The 21,038-nt window shown below is 38.1% G+C and overlaps 2 protein-coding genes across 7 annotated transcripts in view; one reads left to right on the top strand and one right to left on the bottom strand.

Annotated features, from left to right (window-relative positions):
• Positions 1–21,038, bottom strand: part of LOC114935742 (paired box protein Pax-6) — a 123,491-nt gene that overhangs the window by 11,459 nt on the left and 90,994 nt on the right. The window lies entirely within an intron of this gene.
• On the top strand, positions 9,282–11,759 carry LOC114935789 (uncharacterized). The gene is made up of 3 exons (XM_029308689.1): positions 9,282–9,356; positions 9,483–9,941; positions 11,152–11,759. The coding sequence occupies exons 1-3, from the start codon at positions 9,351–9,353 to the stop codon at positions 11,635–11,637; spliced, it is 951 nt and encodes a 316-aa protein (XP_029164522.1). The 5' UTR covers positions 9,282–9,350; the 3' UTR covers positions 11,638–11,759.

Below are 21,038 nucleotides of genomic sequence, written 5' to 3'. Positions count from 1 at the left end.
GAATAGGAGTAAGAGGTATAATCCTCTCCGATCTAGTGCCTAATCCTATGTACAAATTTATTGGATTTCCCGTCCCTTAATACCAAATATGCGACGCGCGCCGAACTTTCCAACGTGAATCCACCGAAAATGTATCTCGTGGATTAGAGACAATTTTCCAACTGATACGCTAAATGTTGCATGACAATGAAATTGTATTATTTGGGGGAGAGAAAGTAGAAATAATAAATCGACAAGTCGAGGCGTGATTTTGTTTTTCGTTCAAAAATTATAAAAAATTGTAAACACTGTAAATTATCTATATTATAATTTTTTTTATATCATTGAAACTGATAAAAAAATTTTTATAGATTCAACTTTATATTAGATCATATCTATTTCGATTATACCTTATTGTTAGAGTCAAAATTACAGCGGATTTAAATGCTGTCAAATAAAAGTTGCAACTTGGAACCTAACTTTTCATCATTATAATATGAAATTTCATATTATAGACCCACATTTTTATATATCGACTTATATATATTTGTGAATTGAGAAATAACGATTATAGCCACGATGGGAATGGAGAAGCGCCCCGAGATTATGGATGATGATAAACTGGGCGATCGAAAATTAATGCGACATTCCAAGTTAAATTGAGCAGTACAGGTGATCGTCCTCCTTCGTTTAACTTACTCAGCCGATGCTGAATGATTAACGACGTTTGAATAATTCGATATAGCACCGTGACGGTCTCCGCCGCGTTGTGCAAAATTGTATTCAAAAGAGTTAATACATTCACTGGCTCGTCGATGACGCGCGGGGAACAACCGGTGAACGAGTTCCGGTATATAGCGGGCGCTTTCCAGCCGTGTTAAATGGCTGGAAAGAAACGAGGTGTCGACCCCGGGCTGGATTAAAGGCTAAGCGCTATAATATGGACCGCGCTCTGCTTGTGTAGGCTCGAGCCTACAACGAAACTGTTAGTACTCGCGCAGAGATATAGATATCGGTGGCCAGTGATACGTGAACGCGAAGGGGTTGCACTCGTACTGTTTTAATATTGTATTTCCACACACGGTGTGTTATATTTCCAACACTTTGATTAATATCAATTTGGAAGATGATAGTTTTAACGATATTATATCTAATGTCATTTTTATCAGTTAGTTGATATTTTGATAAATTTGGCAAAATATATTTCATTATTTTTAAATATATTTCATTAAATAAAATCAGTGACTCGTATCGCACTGATGATGAATTAGAGCTGATTATTAATTAGAGATGATAGTTTTAACGATATTATATCTAATGTCATTTTTATCAGTTAGTTGATATTTTGATAAATTTGGCAAAATATATTTAATTATTTTTAAATATATTTCATTAAATAAAATCAGTGACTCGTATCGCACTGATGATGAATTAGAGCTGATTATTAATTAGAGATGATAATTTTAACGATATTATATCTAATGTCATTTTTATCAGTTAGTTGATATTTTGATAAATTTGGCAAAATATATTTCGTTATTTTTAAATATATTTAATTAAATAAAATCAGTGACTTGTATCGCACTGATGATGAATTAGAGCTGATTATGCAATATTTAAAACGTGATGTGATATTTTGTATAAATCGCATACTGTCAGAAATGAAATTGGAGCCTCGCATACGCATAGAGTTCCTAATGAGCCCAACATCTCTATCGAGATGTTACCATAGAATGATATGAGCCAGCTGAGTTTGACCTCCAAAGTGTATCAAAGGGTTAAACAACATCGAGGCAGGCTTCACGAGCTAACGGGATGATGTCGGACAAACGTTAAGGGAGACAAGCGAAAGGCGGGAAGAAGTTCGAGAATCGATCAAGCGAGCGGACAGACGCCGGGAAAGACTGACGAGAGAGAAAGAGAGATAGGGGAAGCGCGTAAAACCGGGCAAAGAGGAGAGAACGGGCGATGCAGAAAGGAAAATATTGGAAACTCCATTAGCGGCGGTGCAACCAGCCGTACACCGGAATACATAAGCAGCTCCTACAGAGGGAATGAGAGGAAGGTGGATGAAGAGCGAGAGACAGAGAGAGAGAGAGAGGGTTGGTTCTATGGGGATTATTGCGCGATTCATTTGTAACATTCTTCCTCTTTCCAGCAGCCGCCGTCATATCTCGAGGTCTCTTCCTGTCATCTTTTTTCAATTTCGTTCCGTAGATGCCGGAATCTCTGCCAAATTCTTTGCATCAAACATTTTGATTTTCTCTATGTTGTTTTTTTATTTTTTTTGTTTGATAAGACAAATTCTTTTGTGTTAAATTTAATTAAATATCCCCCTCATGTATGTAAATCAAATTGCAAATATTTAATTAAAAATGGGTATATTATTTTGTAAAATTTTCTTTACAAAGATTTGCATTTAATGCTTTCCGTAAAAATTTACAATTAGATATAAAATGTGATATACAAACTTGCATTTGCACTGGAGATTCTTCAGAAAATAATTTGGACCTTCTTTTAACAAAAAATATCAAAGCATCAACAATTAAATTATTAAGCAATAAGAAAAAGCTTTTCCATATTACATATTTTCAGATTTGTCATACAAATCTGCCTAATCAAATTTTCATTAAAGAAAAAGACAGATGTCAAATTAACCGAGAGAATCCAAGAAAAAAATAAGCGCAAGCTGCAAAAAAAAAAAATGTCGCAGATACGTCAAATCACGCGGAAAGATATTTCAGATCCAGTCTCGTCTCGCCGCGTATTTCTCAGGACTGTTACAGGGGGTGGCAAGCTAATTCCTTCTTAATTCTCCCTTTTGCTTCTTTTTTTTCCCTTAATTCGACGCGCGTCACGCGGAACAACGGTCGCCAGCCACTAAACGCCGTGAAATCGCTCGGCGATAACGCGGATCTCGCGGCGCGCGGAATTCACGTGATTACTTCCGGCCTCTTGAGCCGCGATGTACTTTTGCAAGTTTCGCCTCGAGATTTCTCTCCGCACCCTCCACCCCATCTTCCGATCTCGCGCGCGCCTGCTTCCTCCTCCTACTCTTCGTCCTCATCCTCCTTCTTCCGCTACGCGATGCGGTTAAGCTCCGTTTACGCGCGGCGTGTCGCGCTTCCTCTCATCCGGATTTCCACGAGGCTTTTCTCCGCGAATCTCGGAACACGACGATTGATAGTTATTCGCAAGTTCGCGCATTGGCTTGCGAGGATTCTAATTAGACGGAAAGCAAGGTTTTTTTTTTTAAATTAATAACAAGATATTATTTGCGCCTGAAATAATTTAATACGATATTTATATAAAAGAATATTGTAATATATATTAATATAAAACATTTTCTAGCTATATCCATTTATACATACTGATTTTTTTTTTTACATCGACAGATAAACTGTCAAAAGAAATTTACTTAAATTTTTTTTAATATATATGTATATGTTTTAAAATAGTTTTTAAGCAAACCTGAGGTTATATAATATAGAAGATTAGAAGAATATTTTTAATTTAAATTTGTCAACGCTAGATAAATAAAAAAAAAAAGAGAAGCTGGTAGTGTTTTGACGAAAAATATCTGCGTAAAGAGCTTTTATCTTAACAGGGCACGTACAGGACGCGTTCTTTTATCGACAATGTAACGACGGAAGTACCGTGATGGAGGGCGATTAAACGAGCGAAGGGTTGAACTTCGAGGTGCACTAAATGCGTCGAGCAAACTCGAGCTCCTATGCACAGTTGGTTAAATCGGCAAACATTGACAGACGATTTTACGCATTTCGTGTTAATTCGACTATGTCAAAGATGTCTTTTTGTTATTGACAGTATTAACAGGTCGGAAACCTATCAGTATAAGCATATGCAACTCATTCAGGACAATTAGATTGGTTTTCAAATAGCCAATATTGTTAGTCTGATGTCGCATCGATTTATAATCGGCTTATATTATATATATTGTAGATATAGTTTAACATGTCAATTCGCGATTTAATGCAGTTAAAAAGTGTCATAAAATAATGTGAATAATTATATTATAATAATTTCAATTTCCATTTGCTTCCTTTGAACTTTTCTTGTATTTACCGTTCAAACCATAACTATTAATATCCCGGATAAGACTATAATATGTAAACCTAATGATTTTCTTATTATCATGCTATTTGAAAATTGATAAACAGAGCATATATATTTAATCCAGTTAACGGAGGATTCAGACTCGTAGCTCATTGTATGATCGACGTGACCGCGAGCAATCTCGCGTCGATGCCACAAATCGTGCACGACGGGCGACCGGAATGTAAATCAAAAGCGGTTTCGAAACTCTTCCCCGATGACTGAATACGGCACGGCGCGATGGAAGGCCTTAATTCGTTTACGACTTGCAAAACGAGCCTTCTGGGAGCGCGCAACTGGTAGCCAAACAGTTTGCACGCATCCATCCCCGTGGCACGTCCCTAGGGTGCTACTGACGAAGTAAAATCCCGCAACGAAGCTTTCACGGATGGATATCGACGATGAGGAATTTCCAAGTTCAAAGAACCCATGTAAGACAAATGGAAATGATGTTGAATAATGTCTAAAATATTTTTTCCTATATAATTTGTAATTTTATTCTTAAAAATTATTTAAGTTTTAAAGAAACTAATAGTTGTAAATAATTTGTAAGTAAAATCCCGCAACGAAGCTTTCACTGATGGATACCGACGATGAGGAATTTATTCTTAAAAATTATTTAAGTTTTAAAGAAACTAATAGTTGTAAATAATTTGTAAGTAAAATCCCGCAACGAAGCTTTCACGGATGGATATCGACGATGAGGAATTTCCAAGTTCAAAGAACCTATGTAAGACAAATGGAAATGATGTTGAATAATGTCTAAAATATTTTTTCCTATATAATTTGTAATTTTATTCTTAAAAATTATTTAAGTTTTAAAGAAACTAATAGTTGTAAATAATTTGTAACTAAAATCCCGCAACGAAGCTTTCACAGATGGATATCGATGATGAGGAATTTCTAAGTTCAAAGAACCCATGTAAGACAAATGAAAATGATGTTGAATAATGTCTAAAACATTTTTTCCCCTATATAATTTGTAATTTTATTCTTGAAAATTATTTAAGTTTTAAAGAAACTAATAGTTGTAAATAATTTGTATCTCTTTAACATCCTAAACATTCTCTCAAGTATGAATAAAGACTTGAAAATTAATAAAGATAAAATAGGATTGATAATATATCTACGTATTATAGCCAGGTGGAAAAAGTTTCATTGAGTTAATTTACGCGTAATTATCTGAATAAAATATTTCGTGCAGATGGACTAATTTATTCCTTCGAAGGCGCATTATGGATCTCAAATAGACACTTTGTAAGTCGATGTGAGTCATCGTTAGTTGAATGCAAACGTTGTCTGACTTACGTAATATCTTTTATAGCGGTTTCATGAGAGATCTCGCTATGTTTCATGAATTTAATTTCTCTTTACTAGATGAGAGCAAAACTTATGCACCGTAAGAGATTATGAAATTGATCTTTTTCGAGAACAATATTCTAGTTTTTGTGCTTAATGTCCTTCTCTATTCGCAGAATAAATTTTACAGTTTTCGTCCTATAAGAAATATTTAATATTCACTGTGGACTGATATATAAATATTCCATTATGCACAAATATTAACTGTACGTTTATTTAATATATTTTTAATAATGATTATAAGATTAAGAAATCAAGTTTCCAAAAACATAATTCGATAATTTCTTTTAATTTTATTATACTACGTGCATTGCATTTGTTAGTTTACAAATTAAAAATATTTATTTTAAAATTAATACATTTTATTTTCTAGCTATTATAAATTTTAATCTATCATACTCGTATAATTGGACGCAATATTTATACAATATGGAACCAATCATTAATTTTTCCGATTTTGAGATTTTCAGATTTTTGAATACCTATACGCGAGGCATAATTTGCAATAAAAATCCCGAAATAAAAATAATAGTGATTGGTTTTATATTGCATAGTTGTGTTCAATTATAACTCGATAAATCAGATAAAAATTTAAGAAAGAATGTTAACGAATTTATGCTGCATACGAGGGCAAGCTCGCGTTGCATCCTCTCTCTCTCTCTCTCATCCTTCTTCGTAATATTTCCAAAATATTACTAATTAATTTGAAATGTGGAGCATTTTAGCGGGCGCCTCCAACCCGATGATCTCTCCCTATCTCCTTGCGGGTGATCGATATAAAATTGCAGTGGAAACAAGGCGGCACGCAATACAAGCGGTGTTGTTTCGCGTTCCCCAGAGGGATCTGATTGCAAACGAATGCGGCGGGGTTACGGTCTCTCCCTTCATATTTTCGATTAATCCAGTTTACTCGCAGACGTTACCTCGCCATGGGGTTCTTGTAAGCCGAGAATCCGCACAAACGTTCCTCCCGCGCTTAAATATATTCAATTACGAGACTCAAACCTATGCGCCTCATCGTCTCTCCCAGTCTGTCTTTTCTAACCCCTACGCTCTTGTTATTTTCCGTTTTACTCGCGCAGTCCCGACTTTCCACTTCCGTTTCGACCCCCTCTTAAGAATACGGATTTATGCACTGCTAGATTCTTCAGCGAGTTTGTCTAACGAATTATAATACGAGATACGCACTTATTATCGAATCTCCTACGATTAGAAAGTGTCGCACTCAGCTATAAAGAATTTTATTTTCAGCCTTTATAATAATAATAATGATAATATATATTTATAAGAGGGTACATAGTGCGGATAATGCTTTAAGTCTTAAAGCAAGATAGTCGCATAAAGAAATGAAATTTTAATGACGCGCATATAAATATAAAATATATAGAATTAAATTGATAGAATATTTTTGTTCTATGCTATGATCTCTGTTAATTATACTTTGATAAGAAATATATATTTGTTTTCTTCGAATAATGCTCTCGGGAAATTGTGCAGACAAGTGGAAAAAAAAAGATAAATATAAAAAGAACATCTCGCAATATATATTTTTTATATAAAATAATATAATAATAGAGTTTGCTCTTAGAGCTTCAATAATGTGTTGCCGAATATGTGGAAAGCGGAATCAAAGCTTTCGACAGTCTCGCGTGAAAAGTCGAGATGTCGCGATTCCACGTTATTTCCCGATGTTTTCCACTGCCAGGCCAACATACCATCAGGGTTAGATGATAGAGCAAGAATAGAAAACGTCGGATATAGCGGAAACAATGAGAGCGAGCGAGAGAGAAAAAGCTAGAGAGAGAGACAGAGAAGAGGGTCACGATATATATATATATATATATATATATATATATATATATATATATATAGGGGAGAGGGTGCAGAGCGAGAGAGGAAAAGAGAGTTAAGCCTGCAGGCTGCAGACAGAGGCACCAGAGCAGCGGCAGCAGCAGCGCAAAGCGAAAGCAGGAGGGAGACAGGCATCTCGCCCTTCTTTTGTCCCTGGGCTTCGGCCCGATATTGAAATGGAGTCGTTTGAGTGTGAATAATTTGCTTTGCCCGGGCCCACCCTTCCACCGCCGCCGTCCCTCTCTCCTTTGCCGACTAGCACCGCGATCGGTGCTAGTCCCTCCTCGTGTACCCTCGCGCGGTCCCCGTCAACCCCTGTATGCAGCACCGCCGCGTTATTTCGCGTCGCGTTCGACAGAGAGAGAGTTTCCCCGATTTCCGTAGTCGCGATTCCAGCCTTTTTTCCACCGTCTTCCACGTCGGACCAGCCAAGGGCGCGTTGACGTCGCGTCGACGGATAGGTGTGACACTGTCCGGAATGCATCTCGTTGGAACCCTACTTACTCGGGGAAGGATTTCCAAGTTATCTCTCGCAGAAAGAGATCCAAGAAACTCCTCTTTTTTATCAATTAAATAATTTCCAAAATTTTACATTTTATTTTGTATAAGGGTTTATTTCCATCTGTTGGATTCATTTGGATTTGTGATATTGGTTATCACATTTTACTATATGGTTATTTAGATATAATTTAAAAGTTGAGAATGATTGAAATAATTAATAAAATAAACTAATATTGATTGATATAAGATCTTATAAGATTGTACCAATTATTATATCTCTTGGATCGCAAATTCTTACAACATGCAAACGCAGAGTTACTAAATTTGTCTGCTAAAACTCTGATGATTGAAAGCTTCGATTGAAAGCCTTCTCTTTTCACACGAAACTAATCGGAAAGCTCGTTTTGTGCATATATATTTCGAGAAAGAGAGAGAGAGAGAGAGAGAGAAGTATCGGTCATTATAAATTCCAAAGTATTGTCGCGATCGATCGATCGAGCGACCCTGGTACGATTCCATACCTCGGATGCTGGTCAGATCGGGTACGCCGGTGAATTGATTAGCGCGAATCATCGTCACGCGCCGGCGAAATCCATGCGTGGAATGGGCGACACGTACGACACGCATGCCACGCATGACGAGCCGGAGTTAAAATTACATCGACGTAATCGTCGCATAACGCGGTCTTGCTCCGATCCGTAAAATATGCTAACTAATCCGATCATCGGTCACGGCTGATGAGACTCGTCTGATGATGGATTAGACGGAAAAAGTCGAGGACGTTTGTCTTAAAATTCAAATCGTTATGCAAAATTTGGAGCATTTCTATACGACGCTTTGGTGGCAACGTACTTTGGTGAACGTGTATGCTCATTGTAAATTATAATGAGTCTGGCTGAATACAAATGTTTGGAGATATTGATGATAATGTAGCATGAATAATAACAAATCTCATCCCCGATTAATTTCGATTAGATTCTAATCAAATTTTCATACTTTGTCTTTCAAATATTTTCGAGATTAAATATTTATCTGATGTTGTGGTGATATTACACATGGAAAAAACATGCATTCAACATAAAATGCGTTTGCACAACGTTGCAAAAATCTAGCGAATATAAACGCGTCGAATCTTTTCTACATTTAGTCGTCGATAGGACAGAAGCGCAATTTCTTCGAATGCGATTTGTACGACCGGAATAAACACAATGCGCGAAAAAGCACGAAAGGCGAAGCTGTGGAAGACGAAGAAGAAGTCGGCCGTACCTCGAGCATTGAAAAACGGCGCTTTTGTTGAAAAAGGCGCCCGCTTGCCGACAAAGACGAAGGTAAACGCGCGTGAGCAACCGGATGATGAGCCAACAATGATCGAGGATTCATCAGTCTTTTAAGAGGCCAATGTCATTCGCCGCCGCGCTACCCTGGGCGCGTATCCTCCTTAGATATGCAGAACACGGGACACGGGTGTATATAATCCACCAGCGGTAGCCATCGACGTTCAGTCAGCTCGTCAACACAACCGCACAGTCAACCATCGTACAAAGATGAAGGTAGTCATCGAATTAGATATTTTATATTAAAGAATCAGCTTTTAAATAGCGAGGAAAAAATTGCGATTGCAGATCATTGATTGCAATAATATTCAGCCGATCGATTTGACTGATTTTTGAAAATAGGTATTCATCAGCATCGTCCTCTTCGCTGCGGTGGTTTTCGCCGAGCCGCCAAGGTATCGCCAGCAATATCAGCAACAGTACTATATTGCCCGGCAGCAGGAGGAGGCCGCGCCTTATCCAGCTTCCGGCTGGAAACCAGCGGGACCAACTTTTAATCTTCCCCAAAGACAACCTCAACAGCAGCAATACGGGGCGCCGGATGCGCCTCAGCAGCAGTACGGAGCGCCGGACGCGTCTCGGAAACAATATGAAGCACCAAGTGCACCTCGCCAACAATACGAAACGCCGGATGCGCCTCAGAAACAATACGAAGGACCAAGTGCGCCTCGGCAACAATACGGGGCGCCGACGGATCCCCGACGAGAGTACGGAAAACCGGAAGAATCCACGACCACGGAGACGTCTAGCACCACCGAAGAGGAAGAGGTGTCCACCGTTCAAGGCATCACTGAATCCGAGGTAAGTGAAGCATCCAAATTTTTTTAAAATTATTTTCATCGATAAGTAAATTTACTTATTTTTATCAAAATATTATGAAATTATATGAGAACAGTCGACCCAATTTTTGTGATAGAGATTTGTAATGTAATAAAAAAATGGAAAGAAAGTGTGTGCCATTCGTGATACACAAAATATTTCAATCAGAATGAATCAATCACAGCTGATTATTTAAATTGAATATGCAAACGAGACTTTCGAAAAAAAATTTGCATCAAATTTCTGTGTTTGCATTGATTGGCCACAATATTAACGATAATTTTTGACGGAAAAGTCGGCGAGAAAATTTCGAAGCTCGCCAAGTCGCAGATACGCCAAATGTGCGCGTCCTCCTTTACGTAACGCAGATTTGTCATCTTGTTTCGGAAAGAGAACGCGCTGAAGCATCGCCGTTGGCATGTGAGAGCCTACGTAAGAAGGAAGACGGTTCTGCGGAATTTAAATCGCACCGAGAGACTACCGCGAGGCTCTTCTCTTTTTAAATCTTCGACGCTCCGCTCGTTCTCGTCGTTTCTCCCGCTTATCCTAACGACATTAGTATTCGAGGCGTCGTTTACTTTCGATCGCGAGTCTCGGGCACGTGTGTGCCCGTATCAAATTCGAAGACTGGCGTGACACAACCCATAATGCATTCATCCGTGATTCGAGGTCGTCTGCGAGCCTATATACGCCGCCTTCTGTTTGGCGAGATATTGAAAAAGAGACCTCTCTCTTTCACCGAAAAATATTTGTCAATGGAATTGCTTCCTTTATTTGTATAGTTCGAAAAATTCCCCGGCAAATCATTCCTACTGGGACTTTGCACCGCAAACCTTCTTCTCCGCTATTTTTATGACAAATTTCTTAACACACGTCTTGGCAGCAAGAAACGTTAACCTTGCTTGAAAGAATCTATAATTACAAGTGATGTCGACATTACAAGAACATAGTAAACATTGAGTCTCTTCTCACGATTAGATATTCTCCTTCTCACTATCTCGACTTCCATCACAATATACTTTATAAATATACATTTTCATAAACACCACAATTAAATACACTCTTTCCTCTCTTTTCTTTTAATTAGAGCATGTAACGTAATATCAGTCGCCGATGATCAGCGACTGGTAATAAGTAAATATAAAGGTAAACAATTACACAGTATAATTAGAAACATGAACCATTCTCTCAGTCCGAGCCCGTGAACGCGGTGAACGAGCTCGAGGACGAGGACGTGGACGAGAAGCAGCCCCAGCAATCCGGAGAGTACTACGTGGCCCTTCCGGACGGGCGTCTTCAACGCGTGCGATACATCAGCCGGCAGAACGTCGAGGCCATGAAGTACTTCGCCAAGATCCGCGCCGAGAACGTGGAGCCTCTTCGCGGGCCGATCTACGCGTACGCGCCCCTGCAGAAGCTACAGATCGTGCCGGCCGGCTTCCAAGTGTCAGTCGCCCAGGTCGCCCCGATCGCACCTGCGGACCAACCTGCGAGCAGGCCGCAGAAACTCGAGACGATCGAACCCGTGGCCGCGCAGGTGCAATACCAGTACGACAACAACCCCGCGAACGTGGTGGTGCCTCTGACCAACCCTCTGAGCTCCTACACCACCTACACTAACAACTATCAAGCACCGGCAGCCAATGGCGAATCCAGGTTCCTCCTCACCTTTCAGTGAACCGGTCTCCAACTCGATGATATCCTGATCCCTTGTATATTGCGTTCTACATGTTAAGGTTGTTTAATGTACTCGCAATTTGATTAAGCTGACCAAGTAATAAAGCAGATTGTCTAATGCAATTTTTGGGGTTTTTTTTATGTCGCTGATGCTTCAGTGTAAGATCATTTGTTGTCAAGATTATTGTGCTTTCTGATTTTCTATGCATTGTTCGCGGATGGAATGTTAAGAAATCATAATGAGATGAAATAATCGATAATTGATAATCCTATAAGAATATCTTGTTTCAACTGAATCTCGCTATTTTACAGCGAAATTAAATGAAATTTCTTCAACGCACGATCGTGAGTGTAGATGTATTGATGCGAGAGACAAGGAGAGAGATCCGTCGGCATGTAGACGTGCCTAACCGCAAAATTCCAGAAATTTAATATCTCGCTCGGCAACCGGCAACAGGGTTGGGCGTTTCATAAGTTCACTCCCGACACGGCCAATCCCCCGTCAGAATTCTCCCAAAATTCTACAGCGTTCCAACACACACACACACACACACACATACAAACACTTTTCCTCTCCTCTTTTCGGCGCACTCCGTTATCTCTCTCTATTCTTTCCTCTTTACTACAACGACCAACGCGCGTCTTGAATGTTCTTTGCCAGTGGTCTAGAGTATTTTGAAGGAAAACGAAAATCCAGCAGAATGTCTACGCGATAATTTCGAGGGATCGATTTGATTTGAAATATAAAAGATCTAATCCTGCAATCTTGCAAATTTGCAACAATTTCCTTTTTCCAACTACGACACACGTATCTTATATTATTTGTGTTAAATTTAGGGATTTTGAAAGATGTACAAACAATATGTAAAATAAAAAATCAAATTTATCGCGAGGAAAATTACGTGCAAAACTCGTATAAATTATACGCCTTTTGACGAACCAAAAAACTAGTAATATCTTGAAAACAATGAAAATCGTAACTCTAACTTGCAGCCAATCTTCGCCGAGAAATCTCATATCAGGCATAATTATGCCTGCCGAGTTAGCGGAAACTTTTAATTAAGGTTCACCGGCAACAAACCGCTCTTAAGAATTTAGCCGGACCATCGTCGGGCCGAACAAAGGGATACCCTCCGGCAGCTTTGGGGTAAATAGCCCGAAGAAGCACAAACATCCTCGCCGGGATTTCATCGATAGGCGCAATCGGCCGACTAATTAATCCGGTCAAGCGGTCAGGTCCAATTAAATTCCACTAGTCGGTCGAGCCGTTACCTGGGTATACGTGACCGCGATTTCATTCTTGGACGAGCTTTTTCCGTCTTGGTTCGCAAGAGATGCGTCTAAAATCTTTGCTTTCTCCGGCCGCCCATCGCCTCTTCGGGGAAAATCGCTTTTAAAAAAACAAAGTTTCTTCCATTTGCCGCTCCTCGCACCATCGCCATCCGTCGTTTTCTCGCTCTTCTGCACCCCGTTGAGCATGGAAGCTCTCGTCCCCGAGAGCCAACCAGCCGGTGCACCCTCCTTTCCACGGGATATTAATTTTTCGGGAAGTTGTACCGCCCGTTTGCCATTCCTTTTTTTCTGCGACCCCTCTTCCTTTCCTTCCTCTCGCTCGACAATTCGTTTTTTCATCACAATTTAGGCTCGAAGTATCCGCGAATTTTTCTCGCAAGCTTTTAATTTTTAGCGTTGAAGATTTTGACATTTTTCGATTGTGTTATAGTGTCTCAGTATATCAACCGATAATATTTTAAGAGCAATTATTAATTTGAAAAAGAAAAATCCTTAATAAAAAGATCGAAATATATCGGATATATTTCTATAAATAAGAAGAAATAAGTAGAATATTTTCTTGCAATTTGCATTTGAATTACTAAACGTAATATTTTTTCACTATGTTCAATTTTTTCTGAATAATGCTCGCATTTCTAAAAAAAAGAATAAAATAAAAGAGAAATCCTAGATAATCCATCGACACGTGCGCAATTAAAAATTTAAATCATATTTTTTTCACTATTCAATTACTAGGTATAAATGAGCTTTTTAAAAGCCTCATATCATCTAGATAATATTTCGCGATTTTTTTCAGTAATTTTGTTCCACGTGCAATATGAAGCATCGATGAAGGAAAGAAGATTAAGTTTCATAATCCGGCGGGAACATAATACGAATAGCTCTATCGGAAGTTTTGCACGTCACTTGTATTTCATTCAAGGTATCATTAATTTCACCGTAACAATCATTTCAAAGATCTAAATCAAATAAAATATATATATAATTACGATATTTTTAAAACTTTTATAACAACTGTCAATTAAATGTTGGGAAAAGATAAAATGTTGCAGAATCATATTTGGTCCATTGATATAATTAATATACATATGTGTACTCCAATATTATCACATTATCTTATGAAACAAATCTGCATATAAAGTACTTATACGGGAGTAAATAAATCAAAAATAAATTTAGACATTTCATTAAGAATGTTTTTCGAATTAATAATTGTTCTTAAAATATTATCGGATGATACTGGTACACTATGTAGAATCGAACGATTTCTCCAATCGAAATCTTAACGAAGGATTAAAATAAGCTACGAAAAAATGTAAATCCAGATAATTTCTTTTTGACACGCCCAATTATATAATTTCATGCTAACATTTAAAAAAAAATCTATCGAGATTTCCTACGGGACTAACTCGTTCGCGGCGTAAAAAGGAAAGAAAAGAAAATTGAATTTCGGCGATTGGCCTCGACTGTGATCGGCGAGGAACAAAGGTAGCAGGAAGGTCGAATCGACTGTGAGAGACGATTATATTTTCGGAGCACCTGAAAAGAGAGAGAGTCGCGATGGAAAAAATCTCGGGCAGAGAGGGACGTAAATAAAAATGAATTAGAGACGGAACAAGAACAAAAGAAAGGGAGAGGGTAGGGTAGCTATAAGAAAAGACGCTGAGAATCACACAACGGTGACATCTGGTTCTGCGATGGTGGTAGACGTCGATTACGCACGGGGGTCGATTCCACAGGGGTAGCTTTCTCGCGAATCGCGCGATTGTGGTGATTCGCGTGTGTTGGACACACATCGCGGACCGCCCGCTTGTTTGCACAGTGCTGGATTAAGAAAATAGCGGGAGGCTCCCGCGGAGCCGGTGGGAACGCGATGTCCTTCTTCAGGTTCTCAGGACTCGGGAGGGAGGAAATACGAGCACTTCGTGCATGGTCGATTCAAAATAGTTAGCTCGAATGGCGATCAAATATTTGCAACCATGATGTAGCGATAGCTCGAGACTTCTTTCATATGTGGAAAAAATTGCTTCTGTTTCTGTCTTAGTTTTTTATCATAAAAAAAACTAAACAATTTTTGGAAATATTAATATTGAAGAAAATAGAAAACTAGTCCGCGCGATTTTTTCTCGTCTTTACAGTCTATTCTTAAACATAATACGAATATCTCTATCGGAAGTTTTGCACGTTACTTGTATTTCGTTCAAGGTATCATTAATTTCACCGTAACAATCATTTCAAAGATCTAAATCAAATAAAATAATTACGATATTTTTAAAACTTTTATAACAGCTGTCAATTAAATGTTGGGAACAGAGAGAAAATGTTGCAGAATCATATTAAAATTTGTTCCGTCTGTAAAAAATTGTCCTCGCTTTTTAAGCTTCTCTCTTCACTCGAGGATTCTCCGCGCGACCCCACATGACGTGGAAGGTCGCAGAGACAACAATAAAAAATGAAAAGCCAAAAGAGGAGAGAGAGAGGAAAATACTTGCGTGGCTGTGCGTGTATGCATTCTGTATGCGAGTGCACTACCATCGACGGTGATTAGAGATCCCCCGTCGACAAGCACGTCGAACTCTTTTCGACTCTTTCGAAGTCGGCACCTGCTTTCGCTCGACGACGACGTCGTCGGCCTTTGTGATCCTTCTTCCTTCTGTGTCAACGTATCCCTCGCAATTTTCACGAGCTGCATATATATGTATGTGTGTGGATGTCGAATAAACGCATTGCGTCACAGGGCATGTCGATATTGAGTCGGGAAGGGAATAGCGAAAACAATGAGGCCGTGACGAAGTCGCTCTTTGATTAATATCCCCGAATTAATAGGGATTCAACGAAGGAAGGGGATATACGGTGTCTATAGTCATTGTTGTTGCGGCGATGTTTCATGCACAGCAGAGAAATAAATAAATTTATAAAATTTGTGTGAAAATTAATTTTATGCTAACGTTATATTGCAATATTCATAATTTTATATATTATTATATTTTATTTCAATTATTTTACGGAATGAGAAAAATATTGTAGAATCATTTCTTCTTAGAAATTAATAATGAAAACATGAATTTGAAAAAAGAATTCTCCGAGGAATATTTTTCTTTCCGAAGTGATGAGGAAAGTGACTTGATACCGTAGCTGTCGAACAGCTCATATTAGGTCAATCGCGAAATAAAATCATATGAAATTCCACACGCACGAGGAGCATAATTCAATCGACGGATAGCGCACAATAAGCGTGAGTGCGCAATGCTGAAACATTATGCAATGCTATGGGTGATTGATCGGCTGCGATCTTACGTAACTCATTGTTCGTCGAATATGTATGAGCATACGTCAACACATATTTTTCTTATTTTCCTTACTTTTACTCGTTAACTATCATTTTGATCACATTTTTTAATCAAATCTCTTTCTTCGAAAATTATTATTAAATACTTCGCGATGAGATGAAACTAGATTTGACTGAATTAATCCAATTACTCTAATTTAGTTCAATAACTTGACAACAATTATAATAACATGTTACATGCTATTTGCATCAAATAACATTTTAATACACAAATCTGTTGTGTAGAAATTTTCTAAATTTATATGCGGCTGTTTTCAATTCTCAAAATGTTTATCTTTCAAAGTTATTATATTCGATGAAATGCTCTTGCAGTATTCTCAATAGATTTTCACAAATATAATCTTGATATATATTTTAATGAAATATATATCTTCAATGCTATTCTTCGTTTCATCGCTCGATAAGTCGAATCACATCAAATTTCGATGGATTGCGAGGAACGTGGAAAAACTGTCGAACGAATCTCTCGATTCCGAGGGACTTGTAACGAATTCCGCAGACGCGTTTGCCGTAGGTTGGATTCTTATAGGGAGTGTCTCTCTTGAAAAACGGGTACGTGGCGCGGTTTAGCTTAAAACCTATCTCTCGTACCTAATCTCGGAAATCGCGGAGTTTAAACTCGATGTCCCCTTATACATACATCTCTCACGTATGTATCTCCTTACCTCTTCAACTATTTTATAGTTTAGTAAAAAGGGAAAAAATATATTTGGCGACAAAATTCACCCATTTAATTTTATATTTCATCTTGTCATATAAAACAGTATTATATCCGTAAATAAGTTAGAAGCACTTACGGTTTTTCTTTGGATATATTATATTTTTATATTATATATATATATATATATATATATAAAATATTTTATATTATATATTATATATTATTTTTATTTATATTATATATTACTCTTATTATATTATATATTATATATTAAATCTTATTTTTATTTATATTATATATTACTTATTATATTATATATTATATATTATATTAAAAATAATATAATTTTCAACAATATTAAACAATTTTGGTCTGCATAATAACGATTTCTAGATTCATATAAAGTTTCGCGACTATTCGCGCAAGATTTCGATTCGTGTAAAAGGAATATCTCACATGTATACGGAGACACACATAACGTCGCGCGCATCTCGACATTATTCATAAACTCGTCACGTACGTGAGAGTTGGGCTCTTCCACCTCGGCCTTTCCTCATCCCTCGCCGAAACTAAGGTATTCGCTCGTGTGAACGTTGCCTAAAAGAGCGTCGGTCGACGTGTCACACCGGGGGGTGGGTTCTCGCTGTGTGTACCCTGTATATCGATTGGCATTACGAGGCAGATCAGTCAACCCTACCCGTGTGTCTCGTCGAGGGGTCGAAGGAAATAGCGTGTGAGGAGAAAGAGATCCTGCTGCCCGCCCTCTCTTCGCGGCTGCTGAGACACTTTGTCACCCTCTCAGGCGGCCCCCTCTCTTTCTCTCAGCCGACGAGTTGTCGGATGTTGAGACCTACGAAGTCGAGGCGACACGTGGGGGAGAAAAACGCGTCCGCAATTAGCGCCTCTTTATTCAGTCTCTTACGACTCATTGGAAATCTATATAAAAAAAAAAGAGGTGCGTCGACGTAAGCGCGACACCTTAGGGTTAAAATCGATAGATCGAGTACCACTATCGCCCTTATCGTTCTTATTCCACTTTGTCACTCTCTCACGCGTTACCACCTTCCCGATAGACGACGGCGGAGTTGACGGATGCTCGCAAGGTTGAGCGGAGTTAAAGAGGGATGGGAGAGAGGAAGTAAGAGGGAACTTACCCCGTTAATCCTCCGTTAACCTTCCGTTAAGGAATACGCCGATAAATGATGGAATATAAAGAGACAAGGGAGGAATGAAGATAAGGATCCGCACAATCGTATAAGGGTGTGTAATCGCTGTCACGAAAGATATTGCTTATAAATATAAAAGATATCATTTATCGATTCTTCTACATTTAATTCACGTTCGAACAAAAAATCGGAATCTTGCTTTTTCCTTTATATATCAATTCCCTGACTTTTTAGCGTTATTTTTTCCCAATATATAATTTGCATATATGTATCTATATGATAAATCAATTAAATGTTAAATCATGAAATCCTTGAGATATTTTTGTCAACACTGAAAAGATTCGGAAGTTAAAACGAAAATTCAAATCAATTATATAATCTGCATTACGTACGATAATCGAAACAAACATGTCACTATAAACTATTTAAATAATCACCTTTTTTATATTTATTATATCAAACTTTTTAGTATTATCTCTATCAAACACATTGAAATAAGATAACACGACGATGAAAATATAAATTAACGAACATGCTGTACACGAATCAATTTTTAGCAACACAGAAAATTAACGTGCTGGAAGTCAAGAAAAAGTAGTTATATTTATTTAATAAAAAATGTCAAATTATTGAGAGAAATATAGAATAATGTGAAAAAATCCAGATAAATGGTAAAATTTCCTGACTTTTCCCCGACAATTCCAGATTTCCCTGATTTTATTTATTAAGACTAGCGCGGTAACGAATGAGAAAAAACTCGACGTAGTAAGAATTTGGAGCAAACGGGAAATGCAGCTTTTATCGAAGCGGAAACGTAGAATTCGGCCGTCGCAAACCGCTCATCCACTCGCGCTCGCCGCGTAGGAATTTCATCTCCAGATTCCGTTACATGTGTTTTGCGAACTGGTTCGCTCGCGAAAGAATTTCTCCTCGGTCGCGGTTTCCGCGTGCGGTCGAAAGTCCGTAATGGCGAGACCGCGAACGGTCCGAGCGGAATGATTTGCGCGCAGCGCACGTAGGAATTACAAAACCGAAAGGGGTTACCTACCACCCATCCGCAATTGCCCTTTTCCTCGCTTTCTCCACCTCTCCCTTGATACGTGCGGTTAGTGCACCATATAGTATATCGGGCGTTCGTTAATAAATTTCATGAACAGAGCGCGATACTTTGTTTGTGCTAAAAATCATTTTTCATCCCTAAACATTTTTTTAGAACGTTGCAATAATCTTTTTCAATCGCTAATTTTCATTAAAAAGAAGCTTTTTGGCAATATATTTCCCTATTTAATATTAAACAGATCTGGATTCAACAAAAATCTCAACAGCAAATATTTATATTTCTATCGAAATATTATAAAGTCTTCAAATTAAATTCAAAGTGGAAAAAGAGACAAACTTTTTGGCAAAAGAAATCGTTTCTGTCAACTATTCTGTATTTTAATGAGGAATTTCTATAGAATGAAACATCGAAAAATTTGCGGAAAGTTAATTCTCTCCTCGTTGAATGCATGTATAAAAAAAAAAAAAAAAATGTATTTGCACGCGTGACTAGTTTTGTTTCGATTTTTCTGTCTAAAATGACATTCTACCGCAAAATTTTGGTCCGACATAAATCGACAGCCGAATTTCTGCGAGTGCGGTGAAGTCGATATCGCGTCGACGATTTTGCACAGTGAAATATCGGGCACAAAGAGGATTATGACGATTCGATCCTGGGGATTACCTCCGAATAGTATCTCGAACGCGATAGGAAGGGAGAGGATCAGCGTATTGTTTTCGATACGCAAATCTCAACGGAAATTTGCACAACCAGCACGAGATAGAGAGAGATGAAGAGTGAGCGAGGGAGAGAGAAGAGGGTAAGAGAGAAGGGAATATAGAGATAGACCGCCGCTGTACATTATTAATCGACACACCTTTAGTCAGCGGAATCTAAACGTCACGCCGCGTTAATTTATGGTTCATTCCGTCGTTTAAGCAAATTCATTCCTGGCAGCTTACCATGCATTACACAATACCATATATAAATAAAGATTTGCGTAAATTAAGGTCGTGTGTACGAACGAGAGACGATTAAAAAAATGTGATTAATTGAATCTGGCCGAAAAATCACATTCTTCTCAGATATCTTTATTCATTTATTTTATAATATTTGGGGGAAAACTGTGATTACGAATGTCATATACTTATTGTTAAGTTCATTCTTGACAAAGCAAATATAGCTATGACTTGTAAACCTGCGAGAAGCTAGATGTTTCATACGAGAATTTTGTGCAAACTAGGAATAAATAAAATGTTGTATGTCGAAACGAATAATGAACAATCTTCAGGTATCTTTATTGATTTCAACATTTGGAGAAAAAGCTGTGATTACGACTGTCATATACTTGTTGTTAATTCTTAACAAAGTTGTCGAAGCGCAAATAGTTATGGCTGTGTTCCAGAAAAAGCTGCTTTATAATTGTTGTAAAATTCTTGAATCTGACTGCATGCATATACTCTTTAGATTCAATTAAGAATCAATTAGATTCACAAATTTTCCAACAAAGTTGCAAAGCTGCTTTTTCTGCCGAACGCAACCTATGAAACCAGCAAAAAAACTATTTCATATAAGAATCTTGCGCAAACTAGAAATAAATAAATTTTCACATGTCAGAATAAATGAGAATTAATTTCGCAATGAAAAAGAAATTTAATTTCGTCGAAAAGTTCGTAGAAAGAGGGTAATGCTTCAGGGTGCAATCGGGACATCTTTCTTCCTTCTTGTGCAAAGAGCGTAACGTATAATAACGAGTGATCTCGTCACGGCGTGATTCTATCAGAGCGTGTGCGTGGCTCGCACAGCGCAGCACAGCACAGCACAGGCCTCTCTCTCGCAGGGAAATAAAGCGGAAAACAAAGGGAGGAGACATGGGGTACGCGTTGGTACGCGC

The sequence above is a fragment of the Nylanderia fulva genome, unplaced genomic scaffold, assembly GCF_048542155.1.
Source record: "Nylanderia fulva isolate GAGA-0341 unplaced genomic scaffold, ASM4854215v1 Scaffold19, whole genome shotgun sequence".
Taxonomy (NCBI): Eukaryota; Metazoa; Arthropoda; class Insecta; order Hymenoptera; family Formicidae; genus Nylanderia; species Nylanderia fulva.
The sequence above is the reverse complement of the archived record's forward strand: the minus strand, read 5'-3'. Positions and strand labels throughout refer to the sequence as shown.

Excerpts from the sequence above, each read along its gene's own strand:
- LOC114935789 (XM_029308689.1), top strand. Across the intron at positions 9,942-11,151 it reads AAGGCATCACTGAATCCGAG|TCCGAGCCCGTGAACGCGGT; the intron begins GTAAGTGAAGCA and ends CCATTCTCTCAG.